This window comes from Lycium ferocissimum, chromosome 8 (assembly GCF_029784015.1).
Source record: "Lycium ferocissimum isolate CSIRO_LF1 chromosome 8, AGI_CSIRO_Lferr_CH_V1, whole genome shotgun sequence".
NCBI classification, from domain to species: domain Eukaryota; kingdom Viridiplantae; phylum Streptophyta; class Magnoliopsida; order Solanales; family Solanaceae; genus Lycium; species Lycium ferocissimum.
This window is the reverse complement of record NC_081349.1, coordinates 155,922-181,051: the sequence shown is the minus strand read 5'-3', so window position 1 is coordinate 181,051 and position 25,130 is coordinate 155,922. Positions and strand designations below refer to the sequence as shown.

General features: G+C 37.8%; 3 protein-coding genes and 1 pseudogene across 3 annotated transcripts; 2 read left to right on the top strand and 2 right to left on the bottom strand.

Annotated features, from left to right (window-relative positions):
* The first annotated feature begins 1,494 nt into the window (after positions 1 to 1,494).
* LOC132066569 (probable aspartic proteinase GIP2) lies at positions 1,495 to 2,766 on the top strand. Its single transcript, XM_059459862.1, has one exon. The coding sequence runs from the start codon at positions 1,495 to 1,497 to the stop codon at positions 2,764 to 2,766; it is 1,272 nt and encodes a 423-aa protein (XP_059315845.1).
* Positions 2,767 to 4,261: 1,495 nt separating this feature from the next.
* Positions 4,262 to 6,617, bottom strand: LOC132066568 (probable aspartic proteinase GIP2). The gene is made up of 3 exons (XM_059459861.1): positions 6,321 to 6,617; positions 5,924 to 6,164; positions 4,262 to 5,665 (listed from the first exon to the last, which is right to left on the bottom strand). Exons 1-3 carry the CDS (start codon positions 6,615 to 6,617, stop codon positions 4,887 to 4,889), a joined length of 1,317 nt encoding a protein of 438 aa, XP_059315844.1. The 3' UTR covers positions 4,262 to 4,886.
* A 13,217-nt stretch (positions 6,618 to 19,834) lies between these two features.
* Positions 19,835 to 21,459, bottom strand: LOC132067113 (probable aspartic proteinase GIP2). The gene is made up of 2 exons (XM_059460240.1): positions 20,890 to 21,459; positions 19,835 to 20,720 (listed from the first exon to the last, which is right to left on the bottom strand). The coding sequence occupies exons 1-2, from the start codon at positions 21,398 to 21,400 to the stop codon at positions 19,942 to 19,944; spliced, it is 1,290 nt and encodes a 429-aa protein (XP_059316223.1). The 5' UTR covers positions 21,401 to 21,459; the 3' UTR covers positions 19,835 to 19,941.
* A 1,525-nt stretch (positions 21,460 to 22,984) lies between these two features.
* LOC132067092 (probable aspartic proteinase GIP2) lies at positions 22,985 to 24,511 on the top strand (annotated as a pseudogene).
* The last annotated feature ends 619 nt before the right edge of the window (positions 24,512 to 25,130 follow it).

Below are 25,130 nucleotides of genomic sequence, written 5' to 3'. Positions count from 1 at the left end.
GTAAAGATATTGGGAATTATATGTTTAAGCTAAGATTTTATATGTATTCCGTGCAATGTTTGCATGGAATGATTCAACGAATTATTCAAGCTGTAACCGGACCAAAATCTGAAGAAATCAAAGCGAGAGAGAATTTTATATATATATTCAAAGTACAAAGCTCTTGGATCTGAAAAGCCAACCTTCAACAATATGGAAATGCCCCTATTTATAGTTTTCCTCTATGGGCCTTGTCTACATCATGGAGCCCCTTTTAGATAAAGAAAACCTAATATGGATAAGGTTAGGTCGTACGGTCTGACACCCGTACGACTGTCAGAGGCAGGTGGCAACAAGATTACCACACGTGGCGGGCGAATAACTGATTATCCGGACCAACGGCCACGATCTGAATGGACATGAAGAAACCGGACTAACGGCCACGACTGATTCCGCTATGTTTGAACCGGGCAAACGGCCACGGTCGACCCGGTCATGGAGATACCGGACCAACTACTACGGTCGAACCGGACACGACGACTTTAATCAAAGCTTCTTCAGCTCAAGCGCTACTGTTTGCCTTCTTTCCTTTATTGCCCCCGGTTCTCACCGGAAAAACGTTGTCCGGTTTTTACCGTAAACATCCTTAACCAAATAAAGTAATGATCTGATCATAATTACTGAGCAGGGATTCAAAGAAGCTTTCCACTCCTATAAATCAGCATACAAACTCCTTAATTCTGCACAGTACTATTTCTCAGGACTAGGGTCCCCTCCAGTACCATTTTCGTCCAGTTCATCCAGTGCACATCTAGATATAGGACACGTGTCGCTTAAAAGTCAAACGGTCCAGATTACTTCCCTTCACTCATCACTCTACAAATGCGCAGTCCCTTCTTCTACTCCCTTCATGCTTGGATAAACAATCCACCCACTTCTAAATCCACAGTACTTGCTTTCAATGTTAATGAACAACAACTAACTTGTAATTTGCTAAAGTAAATTTATTTTCAAATTCCTATAGAACGCAATGTAGCGACAGATTTCTACTCATTCATTTCTATTTTTAGTATAGATTATCAGCAGTTTTCAAGATATTGCCACACTAGTTGATAAAATCTCGTTTATTTAGAAGATATCTCCTCAATTCTCGTTAACCTCAAAGAATTGGTTCAATGTGTTTACAAACCAAATTGGGTGGGTTTGGTATTAAGAGTGTTAAGAAGACAGCAGAAGAAGAGGGACAATATGCGACTTAATTAGGATGGAGCCACTATAGATTTTCTGGCAAAACTTGACAAATTTCAACTTTGTGTTTTGAGATGTTTTATCAGATATAGTGAAGAGGAGTGCTGGCGTGTTTGTAGAGTGATAAGTGAGGGAAAATAATTTGGACCATTGAATTTATAAGTGAAACGTGTCCCATATCTAGACGTGTATTGGAGGAACTGGACCAAACTAGTACTGGAGGGGATCCAAACCCCTGTTTCTCATGCTTTCAGTAACAAACTAACAATGGTTTCCAAAATAAATTCTCTATCCTTATTTCTTTGTTTTCTCCTCTTATTTTCCCTCTCCACAGCCAAAACACCTCCAAGACCTCGAGCTTTTCTTCTTCCAGTGACCAAAGATGCAGCCACTAAGCAATACGTCACTGTCATTCGCCAAAGAACTCCCCTTTTTCCCGTAAAACTAACTGTAGATCTTGGCCAAAGATCCATGTGGGTTGATTGTGAAAAGGGCTATGTTAGCTCATCGTATAAACCTGTTCCTTGTAGTTCTGTCCCTTGCGAACGTTCTTTTTCTGGTGCCTGTGTTGAATCATGTGTAGGTTCTCCTTCACCAGGGTGCAACAATAATACCTGTGCCTTTTTCCCTGATAACCCTTTTATTAACACCGGCTCTGTTGGTGAATTTGCTGAAGATGTCGTCTCCCTTCAGTTGACGGATGGCTGCTCGAATACAGGTAAATTTGTATCAGCAAATGGAGTCGTTTTCGCTTGTGGCCCTACATTTCTGTTAAAGGCCTTAGCTAAAGGAGTTATAGGGATAGCTGGATTTAGAAATGGTTTCATTGGACTTCCTTCTCAAATTGCTGCTGCTTTCCATCTTGATCGAAAGTTTGCTATCTGCTTGAGTTCATCCACAACTTCTCCCGGAGTTATCCTCTTTGGTGATAGTCGTTATGTTTCTCTCCCTGGAGTAAATGTCTCCAGGACACTTGCTTATACGCCTCTTCTTAAGAACCATGTTAGTACTGTGGGGTCTCATATTCAAGGGGAACCTTCGATGGAGTACTTCATTGGAGTGAAGTCCATCAAAATAAATGGCAATGTTGTGCCAATAAACACCAAATTGCTGACCATCAACAAGTATGGCATTGGAGGAGCCAAAATCAACACAGTTGATCCTTACACAAAAATGGAGACATCCATTTATAATGCATTTACAAAAGTATTCGTCAAATCGCTAGCTAAGGTTCCAAGGGCTAGACCTGTGGATCCTTTCAAGGTGTGTTATAATAGAACAACTTTTGGAAGCACTCGTGTTGGTCCTGGTGTTTCACCTATTGAACTGATATTGGGAAATAAAAACGCTACATTGAATTCTGTTTGGACTATCAGGGGTGCAAATTCGATGGTGGCTGTAGATAATGCAGTGCTATGTCTTGGTTTTGTAGATGGTGGACCTGAGCCAAAAACTTCTATAGTCATCGGAGCACATCAAATTGAGGACAATCTCTTGCAATTTGACATTGCTAACAAAAGGTTGGGCTTTAGCCTTTAGTTCTTCGCTCTTGTTTGGTCAAACAACATGTGCCAACTTTAGTTTTACATCCAAGGGGTAACGGTACCTGTTCACCAAAAATAACTAGTAGCAGCACTTTTTGGTGTAGACTTAATAAGTACCACTGTACCAGGAGTACATTTTTTTTCTTTTTTACAAAGAAAGGAGCTGTCTAATAAATAAATATTTTCGATTTCTTTTGGTTATTCATATTTTCTAAAGGTCACGATGACATGCATGGCCAAACGTCTTCAATCTTGAATATGTTTACTTGGACGATGACGGATTAGAACTCACTCTATATATAATTTTTTCTTTCTATGATGAGAATATTAAAGATATTGGTTTTGTAAACCAATAAGCTAATAATTGTCTTTTGTTAGAGATTCTAAGTTCTTGATATGCTTTACTTGAGCCGAGGGTCTATCGGAAACAACTTCTACCTTTAGAAGGTAGGGGTAGGGCTGCATACACACTATCTTCCCCATATCCCACTTGTGCGACTACAATGGGTATGTTGTTGTTAGACATTCTAAGTTCTAACCGAAGTAGCTCCAATTGGACGCATTTAACAGTCGGATAAGGAGCTCGCTCACTTAAGTGCGACATTAATCATATCTTAGAACTTAGAAAGAATATATGAAACGGACAACATAGAGGCGCCTACGAGAATGACTATCATGATGATGTGGTCCAACTACGTTTCCTTGATTATTCTTTGGAGAATGTGGATGCTGATGAAAATAATAAAAGCGAAGAGCTTGCTTAACAAAGGATCAAAAGTGTTTAGAATCCATTGGATCTTCATTCTCTAGTAGCTTTTAAGATGTAAAAGGGTGTAAATGGTTCGGCTCTGCTGGTTATTTGAAGAAATTAGTTAGCATATACCAATTCTTTGGTTATTTAATTGTAGAGAACCAAAATTTGACTTTTTGAATCTCGGTTTTTCTCGATATTGGTATGATTCGGATACTTTTCAAAAAATTATTTGAAAAAAAAAAAAAAAAAATCACGTAAGAGCCACATTGTAATTGAAAGTGCTAGCTTCTCCTTTTTCCTGAATGGTACTGTTTTCCTCCATTTTTGCATTGTTTTCGACTCTGTTTTCCTCTGCTTTGTTCTGCTTATCAGCCCATCTGCACTGGATTAGAGAATGTCCCAAGACTTTGCAATGCTTGCAATATTTTGGTACCCCCTCCCCTCATATTTCAAAATTTGCGCAAACCTTAGTTGAGATTACAGTGTTTGGAGAGATTGTAATTTGTAGAGAGAGCGTTTTCTTTTGTTACCGTTAAAGTTAGTTGAGATTAAAATTGAGTTTTTCTTAGTGTAATCAAACAGGTACAGAAGAGTTAAGCTTATGGCTTCATCAATTCAAGCAGATGGCTACAAACTAATTAGATTGAAATGTACGCGTATGAGTATATATTTTCATATAATACTAGGATTATTCTACAACGTTACTGCATTCTACATTTATGCATAAAACCATGAAGTCAATAGCTTTTGGTGCACTGTAATCGGCTTGTAATCCCGAAGTCTCCACATGAAGCTTAGAGGAGACTAAGAATTAGTAATTAAGTAGCTCCAATTGGGATCTTTTTGAAAACAATATTCATAAAATTAATTAGTCAAAAAGAGAGTAACATTAGAAAGGACAAATTAGTCCGATTATAATAATATTAATGTGTATTAATTAAAACAAGTTTTTTAAAAAAAATAAGAAAGGAAAAGTAATATTACAAAGATCAAAGCTCTCTTATTTAACCTTTTTGATAAGCTCAAGATGCTACTGTTTTTTATTCCTAGAGGGTCATTTGGTTGCCTAGATGGGATAGATAATGATATTTCATTAGGTTAGCTATCCCACCTTCTATATGATATCGGTTAATTCTACCATGGTAGTACGAAATGGTTCCCGTGACTAATTAATACTCATAAGTCATAACCAAACGCGAGATAAAATGCAGGATTCTTTTATTCCAGGATTGTTATCCCTTATCCCACCCATCAAACGACACGTGCATAGAAACAACTTAAGAACAGAAAAAAGAAAAACCAAAAAAATGACAATGTACAAGAGTTCATCATCTACCTTAATTAGTAAAAATACTCTTTCTTTAAATCTTAGAGGCATAATCGTACTTAGCACATGATGTTTTTTGGAGCTTGAGTGAGGAGCTGAAACCTATTTTGTTTCGTGGAAGGTCAAATAGCAACAAATTCTCTTCCAATTGATGACCTCCTATCACAATCGATGGTCCCCAAGTTTGGTCCCTTCCAACAAACGCTAAACACATAACGTCCTTGTTAACTTGTACCACTGAATTTGCCCCATAAATCCTCCAATATGCACTCGGTTTGTGCAAGACAAAATCTATTATAGGAACATCTGGTCCAACGTTTGTGCGTCCAATATTTTTGGAACTAAAGCAAGCTCCAAATCTTTTCATAGGAGGCTCTACGATTGTCACGTTCTTAGGAATCGCCTTGAGGAAAGCAGTTTTAACAGCATCGTAAATGCTAGTGTGCAAAATTGTGAAAGGTATCGTTGTGCTGATTTGGGTTCCACCAACTCCATTTTTCTTGCTAATATACAGCAATGTTTTATTTAGTGGAACGTCTTGCCCCGCGATCCGAATGGACGAAACTTGGACAAAGTACTCGGAAGTTTTCAGTAAGTCCCTGGGATTTGTGATTAGTTTGGTATAGACAAGATTATTGGAGATATCAATCATAGGATAGTAAACATAATATGGACTAGAACCAATGAAGATAACTCCACTAGATCTTGTAGATGAGCTCAAGCAAATACCAAACTTCCTGGTGAATCTTGAGTCTAATAAAGCAAGTTGATTAGGCAAGGAAATTGTACTATCGTGTCCAAAACCTGCAAATCCTGTTGTTGAGAGATAATATAATTAATAAATGCCCTCACTCTGGCTTAAACTTTTAGATGAGGATCAGAGGGGACAAGAGTTTTTCGACTCTAATATCACCACCCAAAAAGCAAAATAATATTCCACGTGTGCGACCTATATATATACTCCATTAAATTATCAGGCCAATGCGTGGATGTATTGATACATGATGTATATGCTCTGTCTAACCATATAAACTTTTAGATGAGACAGTTTCGCGTAATATAATTCAATACCTGTGACTCCTTTGCCAAGGCGTCTCATTATATAAGACTCAACACAAGTGAAAATAAATCTTGGCTGAGAGATCAGGATGATTGGCACTACACCAATGGCCAACACATCCTCAGCGAGTTCTGCACCGTATGTGTAATGATTAATAATGGGATTTCCAACTAGAGTATGACAAGTATTGTTGTTGCATCCAGGCTGTGGTCGAGGTTTGGAGCAGTAGTCTCCACAGGCATCAGAATCAACCTGTTGGGATCGAAATAACAGAGCGTCACGCGGAAGCTAATAATTGCAAATTTTGAACGACGATAAATCAGAAACAAAGAAAACTATATTTAAATCTGCATGAAAATTACTAAGAAAGGGATAGATATGGAAGAGTCCACAGGTATCAGAATCAACCTTGGCAAAAGAACATTGTGTGGAATTGCAGCGAGCCGGTTTGTAAGTTGAGCTGTCATAACCTCTTTCGCAGTCCACCAATAAGCTTCGGCCACCAAGGTCGATGGTGAAGTTGACAGGGACTAACGGAGTTCTCTGCCCTATTACCGTATTATATTGTAGGGTTGATGGGTCTTTGGTGACTGGAAGGGTTAGTGTTGTAGGTAGTACAATAGCTGAGCATAGAGAAATATTGAGTAGAAGAAATAAGAGGAAGAAAGTGTAGTTGGAAGATGAAGGAGGTTTGAATGTCAACATGCTAGAGAAAGAGAGAAAATGCTATAATGAGAATGCTAGGTATTCTAAAGATGCAAATTTATAACCGGTTTAATTTGCAGCTTCCCCGCCCCCCTCTTGTTTCTTTATTGATGTGTCTGAATATACGGAAAGGATGACCCAACTTGGTTTTGAAATTCTTTTCTTTTTTTTAATTCCAAATGACCTTGGGAGTGAAACTCTATAATGGCTCCTCATTTCTTATATCACAACTTGACTTTAATTTGAATTTAATGGAGTCAGTGTGATCTAAACAAGAAGTATGGAGATTTCTGCACATGGCCAACATGACTAATTTGAATATTAATTAGAGAAAACAGATGTAGGAGTATATAGTATAGTGCATGTTCGAGATTCGTGATGTTTACTTCTCATCTCAATTTGCAAACGTGAATTTATTAGCATCTTTATCATATCATTATACAGGTTCATGTTGTGAAATTAACGTAAACCTACATATCGATGAAATTAGTTACTTTTGCAGAACAGTTATAATGTTGGATTTATGATTTAAATTTAGACGGGTTCAGTATTTATATTCTCACCATTATTTTCATTGTGCACACTTTTGGAGAACAAGCGGTCATTCTACTCCTATATAAAGCCTTGCATTGATGCTTTTGGGATCACCCCATAGCAAATAAAGAGAGATTTATTCCGAGTGTCTTCAAGAGAGAAGGAATCAACAATAACGAAGAACCTGTTTCAATCAAGTTATATTCATACACTTTTTGAGTTGTCATAGTTAGATTCTTGTGGACCTTAAGATTTACCTTTTACATTGTTAGAGAATTTGTATTAGGTGTTGATTTTGAGTTGTAAAGGACTTCTTACACTGGGTCTTTGACGAAGGTGCCAACAATTACTGAAAAATTGTTGAGATGGGAATAGGTGCTATGTGTTAGGGTTTTTGTCCTAATTTTCTTACCATATGTTGATTTTACTTTTCTTTTTAAGGAAAGACAAAGTATTACCATTATTGGTTTTACTTTTCCTAAAAGTAAAATAAAAAATCTTCCATATTTGGCTAACCACTTTTTTGGAGGAAAAGGTTTTGGACATCTATATATTGAAGAATCTCTCTCATACAACACAACACATAGAATAACATTCACAATGTAGTCATTAAAGAGTCTAATTTAGGAGGATATTATTCTCTTATAGTTTTAATGTTTTCTTTACTTTTTCAATATGTAGGTCACTTGACCAAATCATATTATAATATGATGCCTTTTTTAGTATATTTTCTTTGTTGTCTGATTTATCGTCATTCAAGGTTTGCAATTATTAGCTTCTGCATGACGTCCTGATTATTTTGACTCCAACACTATGGTGGACTTAGGTTTACAAGGGTTATAATCTTAAAATTGTCGAGTTATAGTGGAGAGTTTGGGGAAATCCTATTGGAGATAGGTCGTGATTTTTGCCTCCCTTGAGCAAGGAGATTTCCCACGTAAAAATTCTTGTGTTGATTTATTATTTTGCGATTTATTTCTTGCATATAGTTGCTAAAGAACTTGATTCTTCAGTATATAGGTGGCAACTTCTTCAGTATATAGGTGGCAACATAAACTATCAATAGACAGCTCAAATCTTTTATTCTGGAATTTTGGAATTTGGGAAGGGTTGGTTAAGGAACAAAGGATCTAGCCAATGGTAATAGAAGGCCGGACAGGGTTGTATGTGGGTGGGGGTAGCTTGGGCTTGAGGGAATTGAATTGAGCTTGATGGAGGAATATAGTGGGATGGAAATAGGGAAGTTTGTGATAGGGTCCATCCCATTGGGTTGCAATTGGCATGTGAAAATTTGCTTGGATGATAAATAAACTTGGACAGTAAGACAAAATTTGAGGATGACAAATTTTGGATCTTTTTTTTTTTTTTGACAAATTTTGGATCTTTTTTTTTTCTTCTTCTTTTTACGCTTGGAGGCCAAGTTTGGTCTCCCATAAATGGAGATCTTTTCTTCCATTTGTAATCACACCAACAAAGAGATAAAGAAAGTGAGGCATCATAGGCAGAGTTTAAGAAACATAGTATGTGAGGAAAATAGAGAGTGAGAGCGATATTGTAGTGAGGTGGAAAAATCAAAAGGGTGTTATTTCTTTTAAGTGTGTAGTGGTCTTTGGAGTATTTTACTTAGACCTACAAAATGTAAAATCCTTGTTATAGTGATAGCTGTTACTCCTATTGGCCCGTGGTTTTTCCCTTATTCAAAAGGGTTTCCACATAAAAATCTTGATGCCATTATCTCTCCTTTTATTCTTGTTGATTACCGTATCTCGGTGCTTCATTATTATTTCGCTTTTAATACAGTGATTATTATTTCTGTGGTGGGTTTGTTCCCAACAATTTGAGGCATATAAAGTGGAGCACTCGAAGACTGTAACTCCACTATTCTATAGACATTAGAAGTAGAATTTGGCTGTTGCACATAATTCAATTATCAATGCATGTCAGATCAAGACTGTAATTGTTGCATTGTGTTGTTGCGTGACAGGATGGTAGTATTACAGCTATAGAGGAAGCTTTACCGAAATTTTCATAAGATCTCTGAGAGTTTAACATTCGAGGACAAATGTTTCTGCGGGGGGGGGGGGGGGGGGAATGTTATACCTTGAAATTTTCGCGTCGTTTGCGTTATGAGTAAACTAACGTAAGCTCGGAGAGGTCATGGAACCCTTATAAGGTTAATGAATACTCTTAACAAGTGCTAAGAAAGTGTTTAAAGGTTCCGAGATCAAGCAAATCGAAGAAATTAAGTTTGTCGAAAATTTGGGAAAATTAGGCAGAATTTTGGACAGAAAATTTTGATCCAACTTGAGAGAAATATATCTCCTAGAATGTCACGACCCAAATAGCCGTGAGTGGCACCCACCCAAATCCCCTAGTGGGCGAACCATCTACTTAACTAACCATTCAAACTATTATCAAATTACTTAGCCAATTTTAAAGCATTCAAGGACATAACAATTATAGATATCTCCAAAAGTCTAGCCATGCCATAAATAAATAAAATCTGCTGAAGTCTAACTATTACAACCCCAAAATTCGAAAGTCATCGTACAAAGACTTTAACATAACTGTGTGAGAAAGAAACAATGTCTAATAATAACATAAATGTCAGAAATGAAATAGACATCTAAAATAGGAAAGATCTTCAGGAGGCCTTGCATGGAGAATAGCTCACCCTCAAATCTGTCGGAATCTGGCCTTAGCTAAATATGGGGTCTCGTAGAAGTCTCTGGATCACAATCTGCATTCAAAAGAATGTAGCAAGGTAGTATCAGTACAAACACTATGTACCGGTAGATATCATAGGCCGACTAAGATTAGTATCATGCATACAATTACAAAATCAATAAAATAGACAGATAGGCACAACAACACATAATCCCAAGAACTATCAACAGAAATCATCCAAACACCGAAATATCAGCCAACACAAGGATAAGGTAAATCCACACAATAGAAATCAATAAGAGTAACTCAACCCACGAAATTACCAAACATAATCGTAAATCACAAATTATCTCAACTCTGTCACATATCCGTACACACATGCTAAATGGTAGTGTTTGACCCATTAGCCATGACCTGCAGGGGACCCATGGTGTCCATGTACCTTCGCTCCGGAATCTTACCTCGGATCATGAGCCTTTAACTTAGGCCACATCCTCATCCCCTGTCAAATGTGCCTTTTCATATTTATATATCTTTCTCATCACAATGTATTTCTGTTCCACACACAAACAAGGAATGAGAACAATTAATAAATCAATATCAGGGAACACAAGTTGCCGTATCACAAGTCATATCAAGACTCACCAATCAATTCATAAATAATCATGGATAAGGTAATACTCCAAGTCAAGAAGAAGAGTATATATGAACTCCTGCTTTATCATTTCATATCAATTCATCATATAATTAATCAATATGTATTAAACTGTTGGAATTACCAACCACACTTTATGTCTGAAGCCCTAATCATGCTTCTTCTATCAATTTCGTATCATATACTCTCAACTAATCAAAGTCTAACTCAAGTAGGCTGTAACCTAGCTCAAAACAAAACTGGAACAATGCAATCACTCCGCGATGGCTTTTCCCTTTCGCAAAGCTTCTAAATGTTCAAAGTCTAGAAATATAGAGCTACATGAGTATTCAATCATCTACTCCAACAATACAACAATTTGGGGAAAAGAACCCAACTACTTCTACCCTTTTCAAATGGGTGGACTATCACCAAGCATGAATTCATCATAATATCAACCCCAATAATCATATTCTACCCGTTCATGGGTTTTCTAATCATTCTAACCCTTTTACAAGCAGTTTTTATACCAAAGCTATCATCTTTATGTAACCTTAGGTCTCAATCAACAAGTTCCACCATTAATAGACAAGTTCTTATCCTAGAAAGCAATAATATATACTCCTAGATGATTAAGTAACCATAAAATCAACAACCCACTCATTAATCAAGGGTTGAAGCCCTTTCATTCACCATTAACGGACCTTTAACTAGTCATGGATTCTAACATGATGATGGAATTAACAAAGTCAAGGGTTGAGACTTACCTTTCAAGTGCACTTTAGCCCTAGCCTTAATTTTTCGCCACAGCAGTTCTTGGAAACTGTTTTGGTGTTATGTGGGGAATGGGTTCGGAATAAAGAATATAAATCACGGATTACCTTCTCGTCGGCCACCGCAATGTCGGTCACGTCCCCGGGCTCCGGCGGTCTCGCTATAGCAGGAAGACTCCCGCTATGGCGGACCTTATTAAAGTCCCGCCTCCCGCGGCGGTGACCCCCTGACCGCTATGACAACATACCCACTGTAGCGGTCCATTTTAACCAGTAGCTCGGGTTTTTACACCAGTTTTCACCTAAAAAGTCCGAACACCAATCCAAGGCCCTACAGATTCGAACAAAACATGCACAAACACATAAAATCAAGCTACGGACTCACTCGCGGCCTCGGAATTCCCAACGGAGGTCTAATTTTCTAAGTCACCCTCCCATAATGACCTAGCGGGTCATTACATAGAATATGAGGAGTTATGGAATGCATAACCTATGTAAATTGAAGTTTAGAGAGTCTTCTTTCCAATGCAACTGACAAATCAAAAATTCGAGACGTACAGTGGAAGATAGTCAGATACGGCCTGTACAAAATTGTCTGTGCAATTCGACGGCTCATCGAATAACGATGGTACCGTCGATGCTGACGTCGAATTGAGGCGGTGGAGACTTGTTTCTTGATTATAAATAAGAGGGGCATGACCTTGGGTTCATGTATCACCAAAATCATATCTTCTAGACCCTTCAAGATCTTTCTCAACCATCCTACTCATCCATAAACATCCCAAACTATTTTAAGATAGAATCAAGCTTCAAATCTTCAACTAGTTCATGAAAAGTGATCATTTTTTATGTTGTGGTGAATTTGGTCTTGAAGCAAGTTGTGTGAATTGAAGTTCTTCAAGTATAAGGTATGTTCTTCATCTTGACTTTGATATTAATTTGTTTTTGGAGGATTTTAATGGTTTAAAGTAAAGGAAAACATGGCATAAAGGTCGTAGTTTGATATGTTGATGTTGTTGGCCTATGGACTGATTTCGAAGGAAGTTTCGGACGGATTTGTATATGTTTGCCATGTAGTATCTTGATTATGTTATTGATGTTCGAGAGCTATTTTGGAATTGGTTCGGAGTAGATAATATAGGAAAATCTTTAAATAGAATTCCATTAACTAATTAACTAGGTAAGTTGAGTGTGTAAGTGATCCTATGGCCTGATTGTTGTATGAATCATCTTGGATGTAGATTTTCAAGTTTGGAAGGATAAGCGTTAAGTAGTTAAGGAGACGATAAGGTATGTTAAGGCTGTCCCTTTCTTTCTTATGGCATGATTCCATTGCTTCAAGCTTACACAAAGTTAAAGCATGTCCGTAATGATTCCTCTCTTAGAAATATTAGAAGCATATGTTCTTGATGTTCTTATGATATTGTTGATCCTTATCTCAAGATTATTGGTTATTGATCTCATATTATGGTTATTGATCTTATTATTGTTGTTGATATATGATTATTGTTCCTTCAAGGTGAGATATGTCCATGATAATAGTTCCATAATGATAATTGGAGGTTTACCGACCTTACGTCACTCCGATAAAGTCATAGCTTTTCTTTGGGCTCTCATGCATGCTTTATATATCTGTATGTATTTTCTCACATCGAGTTGCGCTATAGTCGGTCGGGCAGGCACGTAGATGTGTACATCACTGCAGTGGGCATGTTATGATGTTACCCTGGACGCGGGATGAGGATGCTAACACCGAGCCTATATGGCCGGGTATATATATATATATATATATATATATATATATATATATATATATATATATATATATATATATATATATAAAAAGTGTATGCATGACATCCGCCTTAAGAGGCATTCAGAGGTACAGGTTGATCTCTCCTATCTTATGTTATCTCCATATTTTTATTATGTTGTTATTCATGCCTTACATACTCAGTACATTATTCGTACTGACGTCATTTTGTTAGCGGACGCTGCGTTCATCCCCGCAGGTAGACAGGGAGAAGGTTCAGATTCATAGGCTGACTTCTCAGCAGTTGTACATGAGCACTCCACTTGTTCCGGAGTTGCAGTCCAGTTGGTATGATCGCTTTTTGTGTATATATGGGTATGGCGAGATCCTGTCCCGTCTTTATTATGTTATGCACTCCAGTAAAGGCTCGTAGATAGATATGTACAATTAGCTGTTCTATGACCTTCTCGGTCCATGTTTTATTGTATCATCATTTTGATAGCCTTGCCGGCATGTGTATTTGGATCAGCTTGATGATGTATGTATATTATCTTTTGGGCTTGTGTCCAGTTTATGATATTTATGAGTTAGCATGATGGCCCACTCAGGTATGCATATGAGATACATGTACGTGTTGTGGTGCTTGAGAAGTTAGCTCCGGGTGCCCCTCATGACCCTCTGGTTGGGTCATGACAACAAGACAAGGAGCTATTTGCCAAGTTGAACAGAGATTTGTCCAAGTCGTTTGACATGAAAGACTTGGGCCCAAAGACAACAAATTATAAAGATGAAGATTGTTCGAGAAAGAACAAGCAGAAAGTTGTGGCTATCTCAAAGTACATTGAACGTCTAACTAGAACGCTTCAACATGAAGATTGCTAAACCCGTTAGCACGTCTCTTGCTAGCCATCTGAAGTTGAGCAAGTGGATGTGTTCTACAACAAAGGAGGAAAAAAAGAGCATGACAAAAGATCCTTATTTTTCCGCAGTCGGAAGCTTAATGTATGTGATGATATGCACTAGACCTGATATTGCTCATGCAGTGGGTGTTGTTAGCAGGTTTCTTGAAAATCCTAGAAAGGAACTTTGGGAAGCAGTCAAGTGGATACTTAGATATCTTAGGGGTACGTCAGGGAAATGCTTAATTATTCTTTGGAGTATCAAATCCTGTCCTGACAGGATATACAGATTTAGATATGGCAGGTGATATTGATCACAGAAAATCCAATAATGGATATTTGTTTACTTTTTTAGGAAGATCTATATCATAGCAGTCTAACTTGAAGAAGTGTGTTGCACTCTCTACAACTGAAGCAGAGTATATTGCCGCTATTGAAGCTGGCAAAGAGATGATATAGCTGAAACGGTTCCTTCAAGAGATTGGATTGCATCAGAAGGAGTATGTGGTCTATTATGACAGTCAAAGTGCAATAGACTTGATCAAGAACTCTATGTACCATGTAAGAATGAAGCATATCAACGTGAGATATCACTAGATTGGGGAAAAGATAGAGAGCGGATCTATGCAAGTCAAGAAGATCCCCATAACTAAGCATCCTTCAGATATGTTCACGAAGGTGGTACCAATAGACAAATTCGAGCTTTGCAAGGAACATGTCGGCATGCACTCAAACTAGAACCTCGGTACTACCTCCTTCGGGTGAATGGGATTCGAGGGGGATATTAATGGGGTCTATCCCATTTGGTTGCAATTGGCATGTGACAATTTCCTTGGATGATAAATAAACTTGGCGAAGACAAAATTTGTGGATGACAAATTTTAGATCTTTTTCTTTTTTCTTTCTTTTGTTCTTGGAGGTCAAGTCTGGTCTCCTATAAATGGAGAGCATTTATACACCAACAAAGAGAGAAAGAAGAGTGAGGCATCACAGGTAGGGTTTAAGAAACATAGTCTGTGAGGAAAAATAGAGAGTGTGAGCGATATTATAGTGAGGTCGGAAAATCAAGATAGTGTTATTTCTTTTGAGTGTGTAGTGGTCTTTGGAATATTTTACTCATACCTACAAAGTGTAAAATCCTTGCTATAGTGATATTAGTTGCTCCTCTTAGCCCGTGATTTTTCCCTTATTTAGAAGGGCTTGCACGTAAAAATCTTTTATCATTATCGCTCTTTTTATTCTTCTTGATTGACGTATCTCGATGCTACATTATTGTTTTGCTGTTAATACTGTGATTATTATTTCTGTGGTGGGTTTATTGTAACGACCCGTTTGGTCATTATAGTCTTTTCGGCATTTTTGCCCGTTCTCGAGTATTAATTAGCTCATTTTTTATCCGAGGGGACCGTTGGCACCCTTCCCAAGGTGTCTAGACCGGATTCGGGCAACTTTTGTGAAATATAGGCTTAAAAGTGAAAAATGGTTGACCCAAAGTTGACTTTTGGGTAAACGGACCTTTTTTGGAATTCCGTCAATTTCGAGAGGTCCGGATGGTCGTTTAGAACTTGTGTGTGTATTTGGTTTGGTTCCCAATGCACTCGGATGCATTTCGGGACTTAGGTTGGGAAATTGGAATTAAGGCATCGGGGGTTGACTCAGTCAACGAGACCTCTGTTGAGAATTTCGAGGCCACGAGCGCGTACGTAGCGTGTTTTTATGTGTGGCTATGTGTATGGAATGTGAGCAGATGGCCTCGGGAATCAGTCAGAAATCGAATCAAATTGTGATACTTGGGAGAGCTTTCTGGTGTCTGGTGCCCAGTTTGGCGGCACCAGCACTGCTGGAGCGGTAGCCTTGACGCTGGAGCGGTCGCCCTGCCGCTGGAGCGGTCAATGGAATTTTTCTATTACCGCTGAAGCGGTCAAGTGACCGCTGAAGCGGCACCGCTGGGGCGGTCCCAGTGCCGCTAAAGCGGGTGACGGGCAGTTTGTTAAATTAATGAAGTGTTAAAAGCCCTTAGACCCTCATTATTTCCCATCTCGATATTTGAGCTTGAGGGAACTATTCTTAGAGATATTTGGAGGAGATTCTTGGAGGTAAATCTTGCTTATTCCTTTACTCTTCCTTAAATCATAATCATCTTAGATTCCCCCCTTCCCTTTAATAACCCCTTAGTGATGAAAGTTGGAAGAGAGTTTTGATGAACACTTTCTCTAGGCTTGGTAATGATAAATTGATGATGTTTATGTTAGATTTTGATGAATCTAAGCTTATTAATCATATACCTTCCATTCCTAGTGTTGAATTTCGGAATCAAGAAATTAGGGTTTATACCCAATTTGGGGGTTTTGCTTGAAATCAGAAATTAGGCAATCCATGAGTTAAATCGACAATTAGTGGTCAAGTTATGATCACCTAGTGCTTAATTTGATATTTTGCTTTAAATTTTCCGTTTTTGCTATACTTGTGGGCCCATTTCCCCGAAATTTCTAGGGCTAGAATTGACCTAATTTGAATAGTACCAATATTAGTATCATTCTTCATGATTTCTAATCTAGAATTCGATTATTCTAAGACTACTTTTGTTCTGAGGTTCAGCGGAAAGGCAAGGCAAAGGAGTGAGTTGTTGGTGTTGCGGTTCGGCCATCCAGGTAGGTTATGGCTTACCTTTGGTTAGACTTCGTATAGCGAAGCACATATTTAGATTATATTATTGGAGATAGCATGTGAACCTTCGGGTATGAAGTCGGGTTGGATATCGCCTTAGGTTGGGCCCTGTTGTGTGTTGGGGCTAGCCACCCCGTTATGTGTGATTTGATTGTTCGATTGTGCCGGCTTGATGCCATGAGTCGTTCGTAGATATTAGATTATGCTTTATCATCTTGATTATGATGTAGTTGGCATACCCACTGTGGTAGTTGTACTCGGATATATTGTTGGCGTACCCACTGTGGTACTTGTGATTCGGTTATACTATTGGCATACCTACTGTTGGTATTTGTATTCGGCTATATTGTTGGCGTACCCATTGTTGGTACTGGTAATATTGAGCACGAATACACTGTTGAGATATTAATGATACTTGATGAAATACTTGATGAGCTGGGCTCAGTTTTACTTGAGTGACGTGAGAGTCTGATATCCGATGTTCGTCCTAAAATTGTGGATTGAGTGAATTGATACTTGATGAAACTCTTTTACTTGAGTGACGTGAGAGTCCGATGTCCGATGTTCATTCCGGAATCGTGGATTGAGTGAGTGCATGGACTCCGCGGGTCCCCCAGAGTGGTGTCGGTGAGAACCTCCCATGGACAAATATTCGGAGTCCCGTCTGTCTGTTGGGCAAAGATTCGGGACGGGTGAAACTTAGACTTCGCGAGTCACACTGGGTTGTGCTACTGGGACGTCGATATTTCCGTCTGGAGTACATGTGTACACCGCATTCGCATGGCATTGCATTATGACTTGATTTGAGATGTTTGGTATTGTATTGTGATGTTGGGTTGGATTGGATATATTCAGACTTGGCACAATTGGATTAGACGCTTTACATAGGTGATGACGGATAATTGGAATTGATTGTATTGGCTTATACTTGCTGGTTTTATTTGCTTATCTGCTTTATTATCTGAATTGTGTTAGTTATGCTTAGTCGGCCGATGATGCCTACCAGTACTGTTGTTTGTACTGACCTGCACTTGCTGCATTCTTTTATGAATGCAGAGTATCAGGTCGGATCCACTTCCGTGACACGTGGCTGATCGTCGCTTCAGCTTTCTCTTGAGTTTCCAGGGTGAGCATGGCGTCCGCTGCTTGAAGACTTTCTATCTTTATGTCCTATTCTATTCTGGGACATAGACACTTTATGTATTAGTATTCCAGATTGTATTATTTCCTTTTAGATGCTCTTGTGTTATTCAGACTAGACCTTGGGGGTGTTTATCGTCATTCCACACTTTTCTACTACTTATATATATATATATATATATATATATATATATATATATATATATATATATATATATATATATAAAGGAGACTTACGTATTTATTCTATTCCATTGCTTAATTTCATTCTTTTATATATTTATTCATTGTTGGGTTGAGGGTTCGCTTACCGAGGTGGGAAGGTAAGTGCCCGCACGACTTAGGCAAAATAGGTCGTGACATTTATTCCCAACAGTTTGAGGCATATAAAGTGGAGGACTCGAAGACTGTAACTCCACTGTCCTATTGACATTAGAAGTAGAATTTGACTGCTGCACATAATTCAATTATCAGTACATGTTAGATCATAATGACCACCAGTAGGAAAGTACAGATCTTCCCTGCCGAGTTCATTATGCACCTCTTTTCCCCTAATCACGCTTTGCCAGCTGAAATCGTCTCCTTCAACTTGCGAAAGGCCTTCTCATTAATGGATTCTAATTAATTCTGCCGAGCAATGAAGTTAGCCACCTCAATTGCCATGCGATCGAGTCGATTCAGAACTTCCTTAATCTCACATGCCATTGTTATAACTTACAAAGCAGGAAAGTGCCCTGATACTACTGATGTAAACTGAAAATGAAAAGCAGAATTGAAAGAGAATTAATCTAAGAAGAAGAACTAAGTTGATATTTCATAATCGTTAATCAACTCAAATGCCAAATGAGCTATATATAACCCTCTTCCAAACTGAAGAGGGTACTGAAATGTAAAATAGAAATAAAGGAAATACCTTGGTCGAAACGAAATAAGCTAAAATAAGTAACTAACTTAACAACTCTGGAATGTACCACTGCGCAAGCCAAACAGACTAGTCCCTCTACTGCGACTCAAATCCTCAATTAAACAGTTCATATCATTGCTGGATGTACCAACCCTGTTAGCCTTCTGTGTCTCCTCCTGATATTGATTATGAGGTATCTAATATTGGAGTTCAGCTCCTCAACCTTGTTTTTGATATCCTCATACTGTTTTTTTTTTCCCAGTCTGTCCATGCACTTCTTCTTCTTCTCTTTCCACCATTTTGCATTGCTAAGTAGTGTCCTAGTATCTTGCAATACCTGCAATACCCTCGAACTCTAATTTTGGGCATATCCTTTCAAAGGGTAGGCCTCATCTTCCACGCCAACCCAAATTGATTGCAACCTAGGTTTAGTGAGGTCTACTTCTATACTTATTTTTGACATACTTTTGTCTGGTTCGACCATCCAAATCCATATATAATGGTACTCCTACAGGTCCTAAATGAATAGGAAAGCCCAATAATAATACCTAAATAGGTGCATTTGGAGAGTCTTCTTCAGGTTTAAAATCATCTGGGGACCATTTTTTAAGCCACATCGTTATACCATCAATTTCCATAGATCTCTTACACCATGTAGATTTACGATTATCCTCAGTATAAAGGTTAAAAAAGACAGCACAAAAATCGTAAGCTTCAACTTTAATCTCTCCTTCAATTGATACCATTTTAGCAAAACAATTGAGCGAATTCTCTCTATGTTAGGTCGAGTTTTGAGAAATTTATCAATGATTGTGTATTTGCACTCTTCAGTCATGACACCATAGTAGTCACTTGCATCAAAGTTTACAACAGGCATACAATTGTGAGTAGTTACTCTAGCTTTCACATTTGAATCGTCAAGCTTTGTTCCTTTAGTATTTTGCTTCATCGTGGCTACCATAGTTGTGGCACAGTCTAGTTTGGGAGCAATTACTTCCCCTGTGTTGGTCAGCCCTATTGGAGGAGCAAGAATTTCTGCAGGACGCGCTGTAATGTTGCTGGCCAGAGTTCCCATGATTAGGCGTGTGCACGCCAAACATCGTTATCGGAAGAGAGAAATTAATTATCCTTGTAATTTTAGAAAGAGAAAAGCCAAGTTGCTTAAGTTCCATTGTATTTTGCAGTTGAACACAAGAATCATGTCAAATTTTATAATTGACTTGTAGTTGAGCTAATTGGGAGCACCTTTGCAAAAATAACATAGCAGGCTTAATACTTGTGTAAAAGTACTAGACATTTATTATACGAAATAGGAAATTACATAGAATAAAGGGGCTAAAACTAGAATGATAATTACCCTAGAATGGTCTTATCATACTTAGAGCAGGATGTTTTTTGAAGCTTGAGTGAGGAGCTGAAACCTATCTTCTTTCTTGGAAGGTCAAATAGCAACAAGTTCTCTTCCAATTGATGCCCTCCTATCACAATCGTTGGTTCCCAAGTTTGGTCTTGTCCCACAAACGCTAAACACATAACATCCTTGCTAACTTGTACCACTGAATTTGCTCCATAAATCCTCCAATATGCACTTGGTTTGTGCAGGACAAAATCTATCGCAGGAACATCTGGTCCAACGTTTGTGCTTCTAATGTTTTTGGAACTAAAGCAAGCTCCGAATTGTTTTGTAGGAGGCTCTACAAGGGACACGTTCTTCGGAAGCGCCTTGATGAAAGCAGTTTTAACAGCATCGTATATGCTAGTGTGCAAAATTGTGAAAGGTATCGCTGTGCTGATTCTTGTCCCAGCAACTCCATTTTTTTTGTTAATGGAAAGCAATGTTTTGTTTAATGGTACGTCTTGCCCCGCGATTCGGATGGATGAAACTTGGATATAGTACTCTTCAGATAACAGAAATCCCCTGTTGTTTGTGATTAGTTTGGTGTAGACAAGATCCTTGGAGATGTCGACCTTCTTAGGATTGTAAACATAATATGGGCCAGAACCAATGAAGATAACTCCACGAGATGTTGTAGATGAGCTCAAGCACATAGCAAACTTCCTGGTGAATCTAGGGTCTAAAGCAAGTTGATTGGGAATGGAAATTGGACTTTCGTGTCCAAAACCTGCAATTCCTGTTGAGACATAACATAATTGAAATTAAAAGATGTCCTTGCTCGAAATGTGTGATTCTTCTTGAAACAGACTAATAAGAAAATTGTGCCAAATAAATTGGAACTGAGGGAGTATATATTTAAGACGAATAAACTTTAAGATAAGGTGTTCACACAATATAATCAATACCTATGACTCCATTCGCGAGGTTTCTCATTAAATCGGGATCAATAAGGCAAGTGAACATAAACCGCGGCCAAGTGACAAGAGCGCCAGGAGTAGAACCGATAGCCAATACATCCTCAGCAATTTCTGCACGGTCAATATAAGTATTAATCAAGGGATTTTCACCCCAAATGTAACAAGTATTGTTGTTGCATCCAGGCTGCAGTTGAGATCTAAATATGCAGTCTCCACAGGCATGAGACTTTGCAAAAGAGCATTGTGTCGAATTACATTGAGCCGGTTTATAGGTTGTGCTATTGTAACCTTTATCACAATCCACCCATAAACTTCGACCACCAAGATGCACTGTGAGTTTTATGGGGATTAAAGGAGTTCTTTGACCTACTTCTGTAATGTATTGTAGGGTTGATGAGTCTTTAGTGACGGGAAGGAATAGTACTTCAGCTGAGCATAAAAAAATATTGAGTAGAAGAAATAAGAGGAGCATAGACAAGGGAAGTTTGAACATCACCATGCTATAGAGAAAGAAAGCAAATGCTATAATTAGACCAATGAGGGATTCTACGTATAGATGTGCAAATTTATAACCAGTTTGCAGCTTCCCCCTTTTTATTTTTCTAACATTAAAATGTGGAAAATGTGACCCAACTTTGTTTGAATTTTTTTGTTTATTCCCGTTGACCTTAGTGAAACTCTATAATGGCTCCTTATTTCTTACTACTATATCACAAGTTGACTTTGAATTTAATCTAGTCACAGTAATATGGATTCTATCATGCACATGACCAACTTGACAAGTTTGAATACAGAGAACAGATATGTCATATCATATGTATGCATTTTCGAGATTCGTGATGTTTACTTCTCATCTCAATTTTCAAACGTGAATTTAACATCTTTACCCTCATATCGTTCCCCAAATTCATGTTTTAATTAAGATAAACCTACATATCGATGAAATTGGTTATGCTACAGAAAAGTTAGAGTACAATCATGATTTAAATTTGATAATTTCAATATTTATGTTCTCCCCATTACTTTTATTGCACTTTAAATTATGAATTTAAAACTTATAGTTGTTGAAATTTGAGAACAAGTTTGCTAATCTACTACGTGAAGGTAGTAAAGTTAGCCATGCACCAATTTTTAAGTTCACCAAGATATCAATAAAACACATTAAACAATATTGACAGGAGGGGCTTTTTATTCTTTCTGCTCAGGAAGTAAACCCAGATAACCGCCACCAGTATTGATGTACCGGCCATCAGTGCTGCTATTTTGAAAAGAACAAGACCTCCGTCTCTGCATGCGGGCATAAGTTTAGTGCCGCGATTTTTAGTTATGACAACTAAAAAACAGTATATTATTTTTTATAAAGACAATTAGATTTCTAATTTTACTTTTGTTGTAATTTTTAAGTATAAAAATTTATTTTAAAAAAATAAAAATAACTGAATGAATTAAATACCAAAAATTAAATGGATTACCCTCATATTCCTAATCAAGTCATTATTTTTGGGACATCAGAAATTAATAAGCCAAACAACCATAGATATTTCTTTTTCTCTCGATGCCTTGTCGTTTAATGTTTGCTGCGCTCATTTTACCATTACCTAGGGTCTCCATAATCTAACATAGAGCTAATTCTATCACTGTCTATTTATATTGACTAATGCGTCTTGTATTCTTCAAATAATCTGATTATTAAATAACCAACGGAGAGAATTCAAAAGGTATCATATAATCAATGTGAATATACAACTCCATCGATTGCGGTTCTGCACCAATGGTTTTCATGACAGATTAATAGGATAATGCTTCTACCATTCCTTTCCTTTCTTCGTTTGGACGAAATGATCTGGCAAAGCAGTATCTATTATAGTCAATGGTCATCGATCCTTTAATTCTTACAAGGCAACTTGTATACTTAAACAAATGAACCATAAAAGGATTTCTACTTTCTTTCAGCTTTCGTCTTCCCCTTTCAGCTTCATCAAGAATCAAATTAAAGCCTCACTCAAGATACTAGCTCTTCACATTCTCGGTCGATCATTATCACCTTTCAATAACGTAACAATGGTTTCTAAAATATACTTCTCTATCCTTCTTTCTTTGTATGCTCCTCTTATTTTCCCTCTCCTCAGCCAAAACACCTCCGATACCTCGAGCTTTTCTTCTTCCAGTAACCAAAGATGCAGCCACTAAACAATATGTCACTGTCATTAGCCAAAGAAAACCCCTTGTGCCAGTCAAACTTACTGTCGATCTTGGTCAACATTTTTTATGGGTTGATTGTGAAAAGGGATACACTAGCTCATCTTATAAACCTGTCCCTTGTGGTTCAGTCAGTTGTAAACGTTCATCCGGTATCTGTGTTGAATCTTGTTTAGTTCCTCAACCAGTGTGCGAGAATATGACTTGTTCACATATTTCTTATAACCCCTATATTCGAACTAGCGCTGATGGTGAACTTGCTAAAGATATTGTTTCACTTCGATCCACTGATGGCTCAAATCCTGGTAAATTTTTATCAAAGAAATGGAGTAGTTTTTGGTATTGCTCCTAATTCTCTTCTTGAAGGACTAGCAAAGGGTGTTAAAGGGATTATCAGACTTGGAAACGGTTATGTAGGATTTCCTACTTAATTGGCTAGCGCTTTTCGTGTACCTCAAAAATTCGCCATTTGTTTGAGTTCTTCCATAACTTCTCGTGGGGTTATCTTCTTTGGTGATAGTCCTTATGTTTTCCTTCCTGGATTGGATGTTTCAAAAAGACTTGTTTACACCCCACTTCTTAAAAACCCTGTTAGTACATCAGGTGGTGGTGAGCCTTCAACGGACTATTTTATTGGAGTGACATCCATCAAAATAAATGGTAATGTTGTACCAATAAATACTTCATTGTTGACGATCACTAAAGATGGCAAAGGCGGGACCAAAATCAGCACAGCTGACCCTTACACGAAATTGGAGACTTCCATTTACAATGCTCTTACCAAGGCATTTGTCAAATCGCTTGCTAAGGTTCCAAGGGTGAAACCTGTTGCTCCTTTTAAAGTGTGTTATAAAAGAAACGAGTTTGAGTAGTATCGTGTTAGTCACAGGAGTTCACATCAATTGAAGCGGTGTTGGGAAGCAAAAATGCTACTACTTCTTGGACTATTTGGGGTGCGAATTCTATGGTGGCTGTAAATAATGATGTGCTCTGTCTTGGATTTGTGGATGGAGGAGTTGAATTTAAACCAAAAACTTCAATAGTCATCGGAGCACATCAAATCGAGGACAATCTCTTGCAATTTGACATTACTAACAAAAGGTTGGGCTTTAGTTCTTCACTCTTGTTTGGTCGAACAACATGTGCCAACTTCAATTTTACATCCAAAGCTTGATGCGGGTCTTCCCCAAATAAGTGGTTCTTTTGAATATTAGATTCTGATGAATAGCAGTTGTAGTAGTAGTAGGAGGAGGAGTTGGCCAAGAATAAATAATTCCGTTTTCTTTTGGTTGTTCATTTCTGGTCATAAACTCGTGGCACTGCATCAATGACCAGAAGTCTATCGATCTTTCAGTTTACTTTTCTAATGACAATTAACATTGATTACCACTTCTTAAATGTCAATCATCAAATAGCCGTTTGCCGTTTTCTTCTTTGTTTTTTTACAAATGTTACTAGACTGATAAGCAACTTCACAAGGAAAAGTAAGCAATAACATTGTGACATTTAGAGATCAGATAGGCATGGCTTTAGTAGAGGAGAACAAATTTCTACTTTGTCACCACAAAATTCACTGATGATATATTCTTTTTTATGACAATAATTTCTGTGCGATTTCACCATTATATTTTGTTTCTTCTAAAAGAGAGCATAGACATCTACTTATTTATTGTTAGTACGAAAGCAACTTGTTATAGTACTATGAGATACTTTTCATAGATTCTCTAGGTCTAGGATGCGAGTAAGTGGCAGTTCTTTTATAAAAGCCAACATTAAATATAGTTAGCGTATGCGAAATATTAGTAATACAATGCAGCAGTCCTAGCTCCACCCTAAAGCCTAGTAGCCTACTATGGCTATTGGTGAAGTAAAAGACAGTCCAAAAAGAGGAGGATATGTACTTCTTGTTTCCATTTTGCCATAAATCTTCCTTCAATTCTAATATGCTAAATATATAGGATTATCTTCCTTGCTCTCTTGCGTTACCTTAAGCTTAAATACTAACTTTATAGCTGCAAAATACAAATTTG

Coding starts and splice junctions, on each gene's coding strand:
- LOC132066569 (XM_059459862.1), top strand. CDS start 1,495: ATGGTTTCCAAAATAAATTCTCTATCCTTATTTCTTTGTTTTCTCCTC.
- LOC132066568 (XM_059459861.1), bottom strand. CDS start 6,617: ATGTTGACATTCAAACCTCCTTCATCTTCCAACTACACTTTCTTCCTC. Junction 6,165..6,320: donor CACAATGTTCTTTTGCCAAG/GTTGATTCTGAT, acceptor CGATCCCAACAG/GTTGATTCTGATGCCTGTGG. Junction 5,666..5,923: donor CCTTGGCAAAGGAGTCACAG/GTATTGAATTAT, acceptor TCTCAACAACAG/GATTTGCAGGTTTTGGACAC.
- LOC132067113 (XM_059460240.1), bottom strand. CDS start 21,400: ATGGTGATGTTCAAACTTCCCTTGTCTATGCTCCTCTTATTTCTTCTA. Junction 20,721..20,889: donor CCTCGCGAATGGAGTCATAG/GTATTGATTATA, acceptor ATGTCTCAACAG/GAATTGCAGGTTTTGGACAC.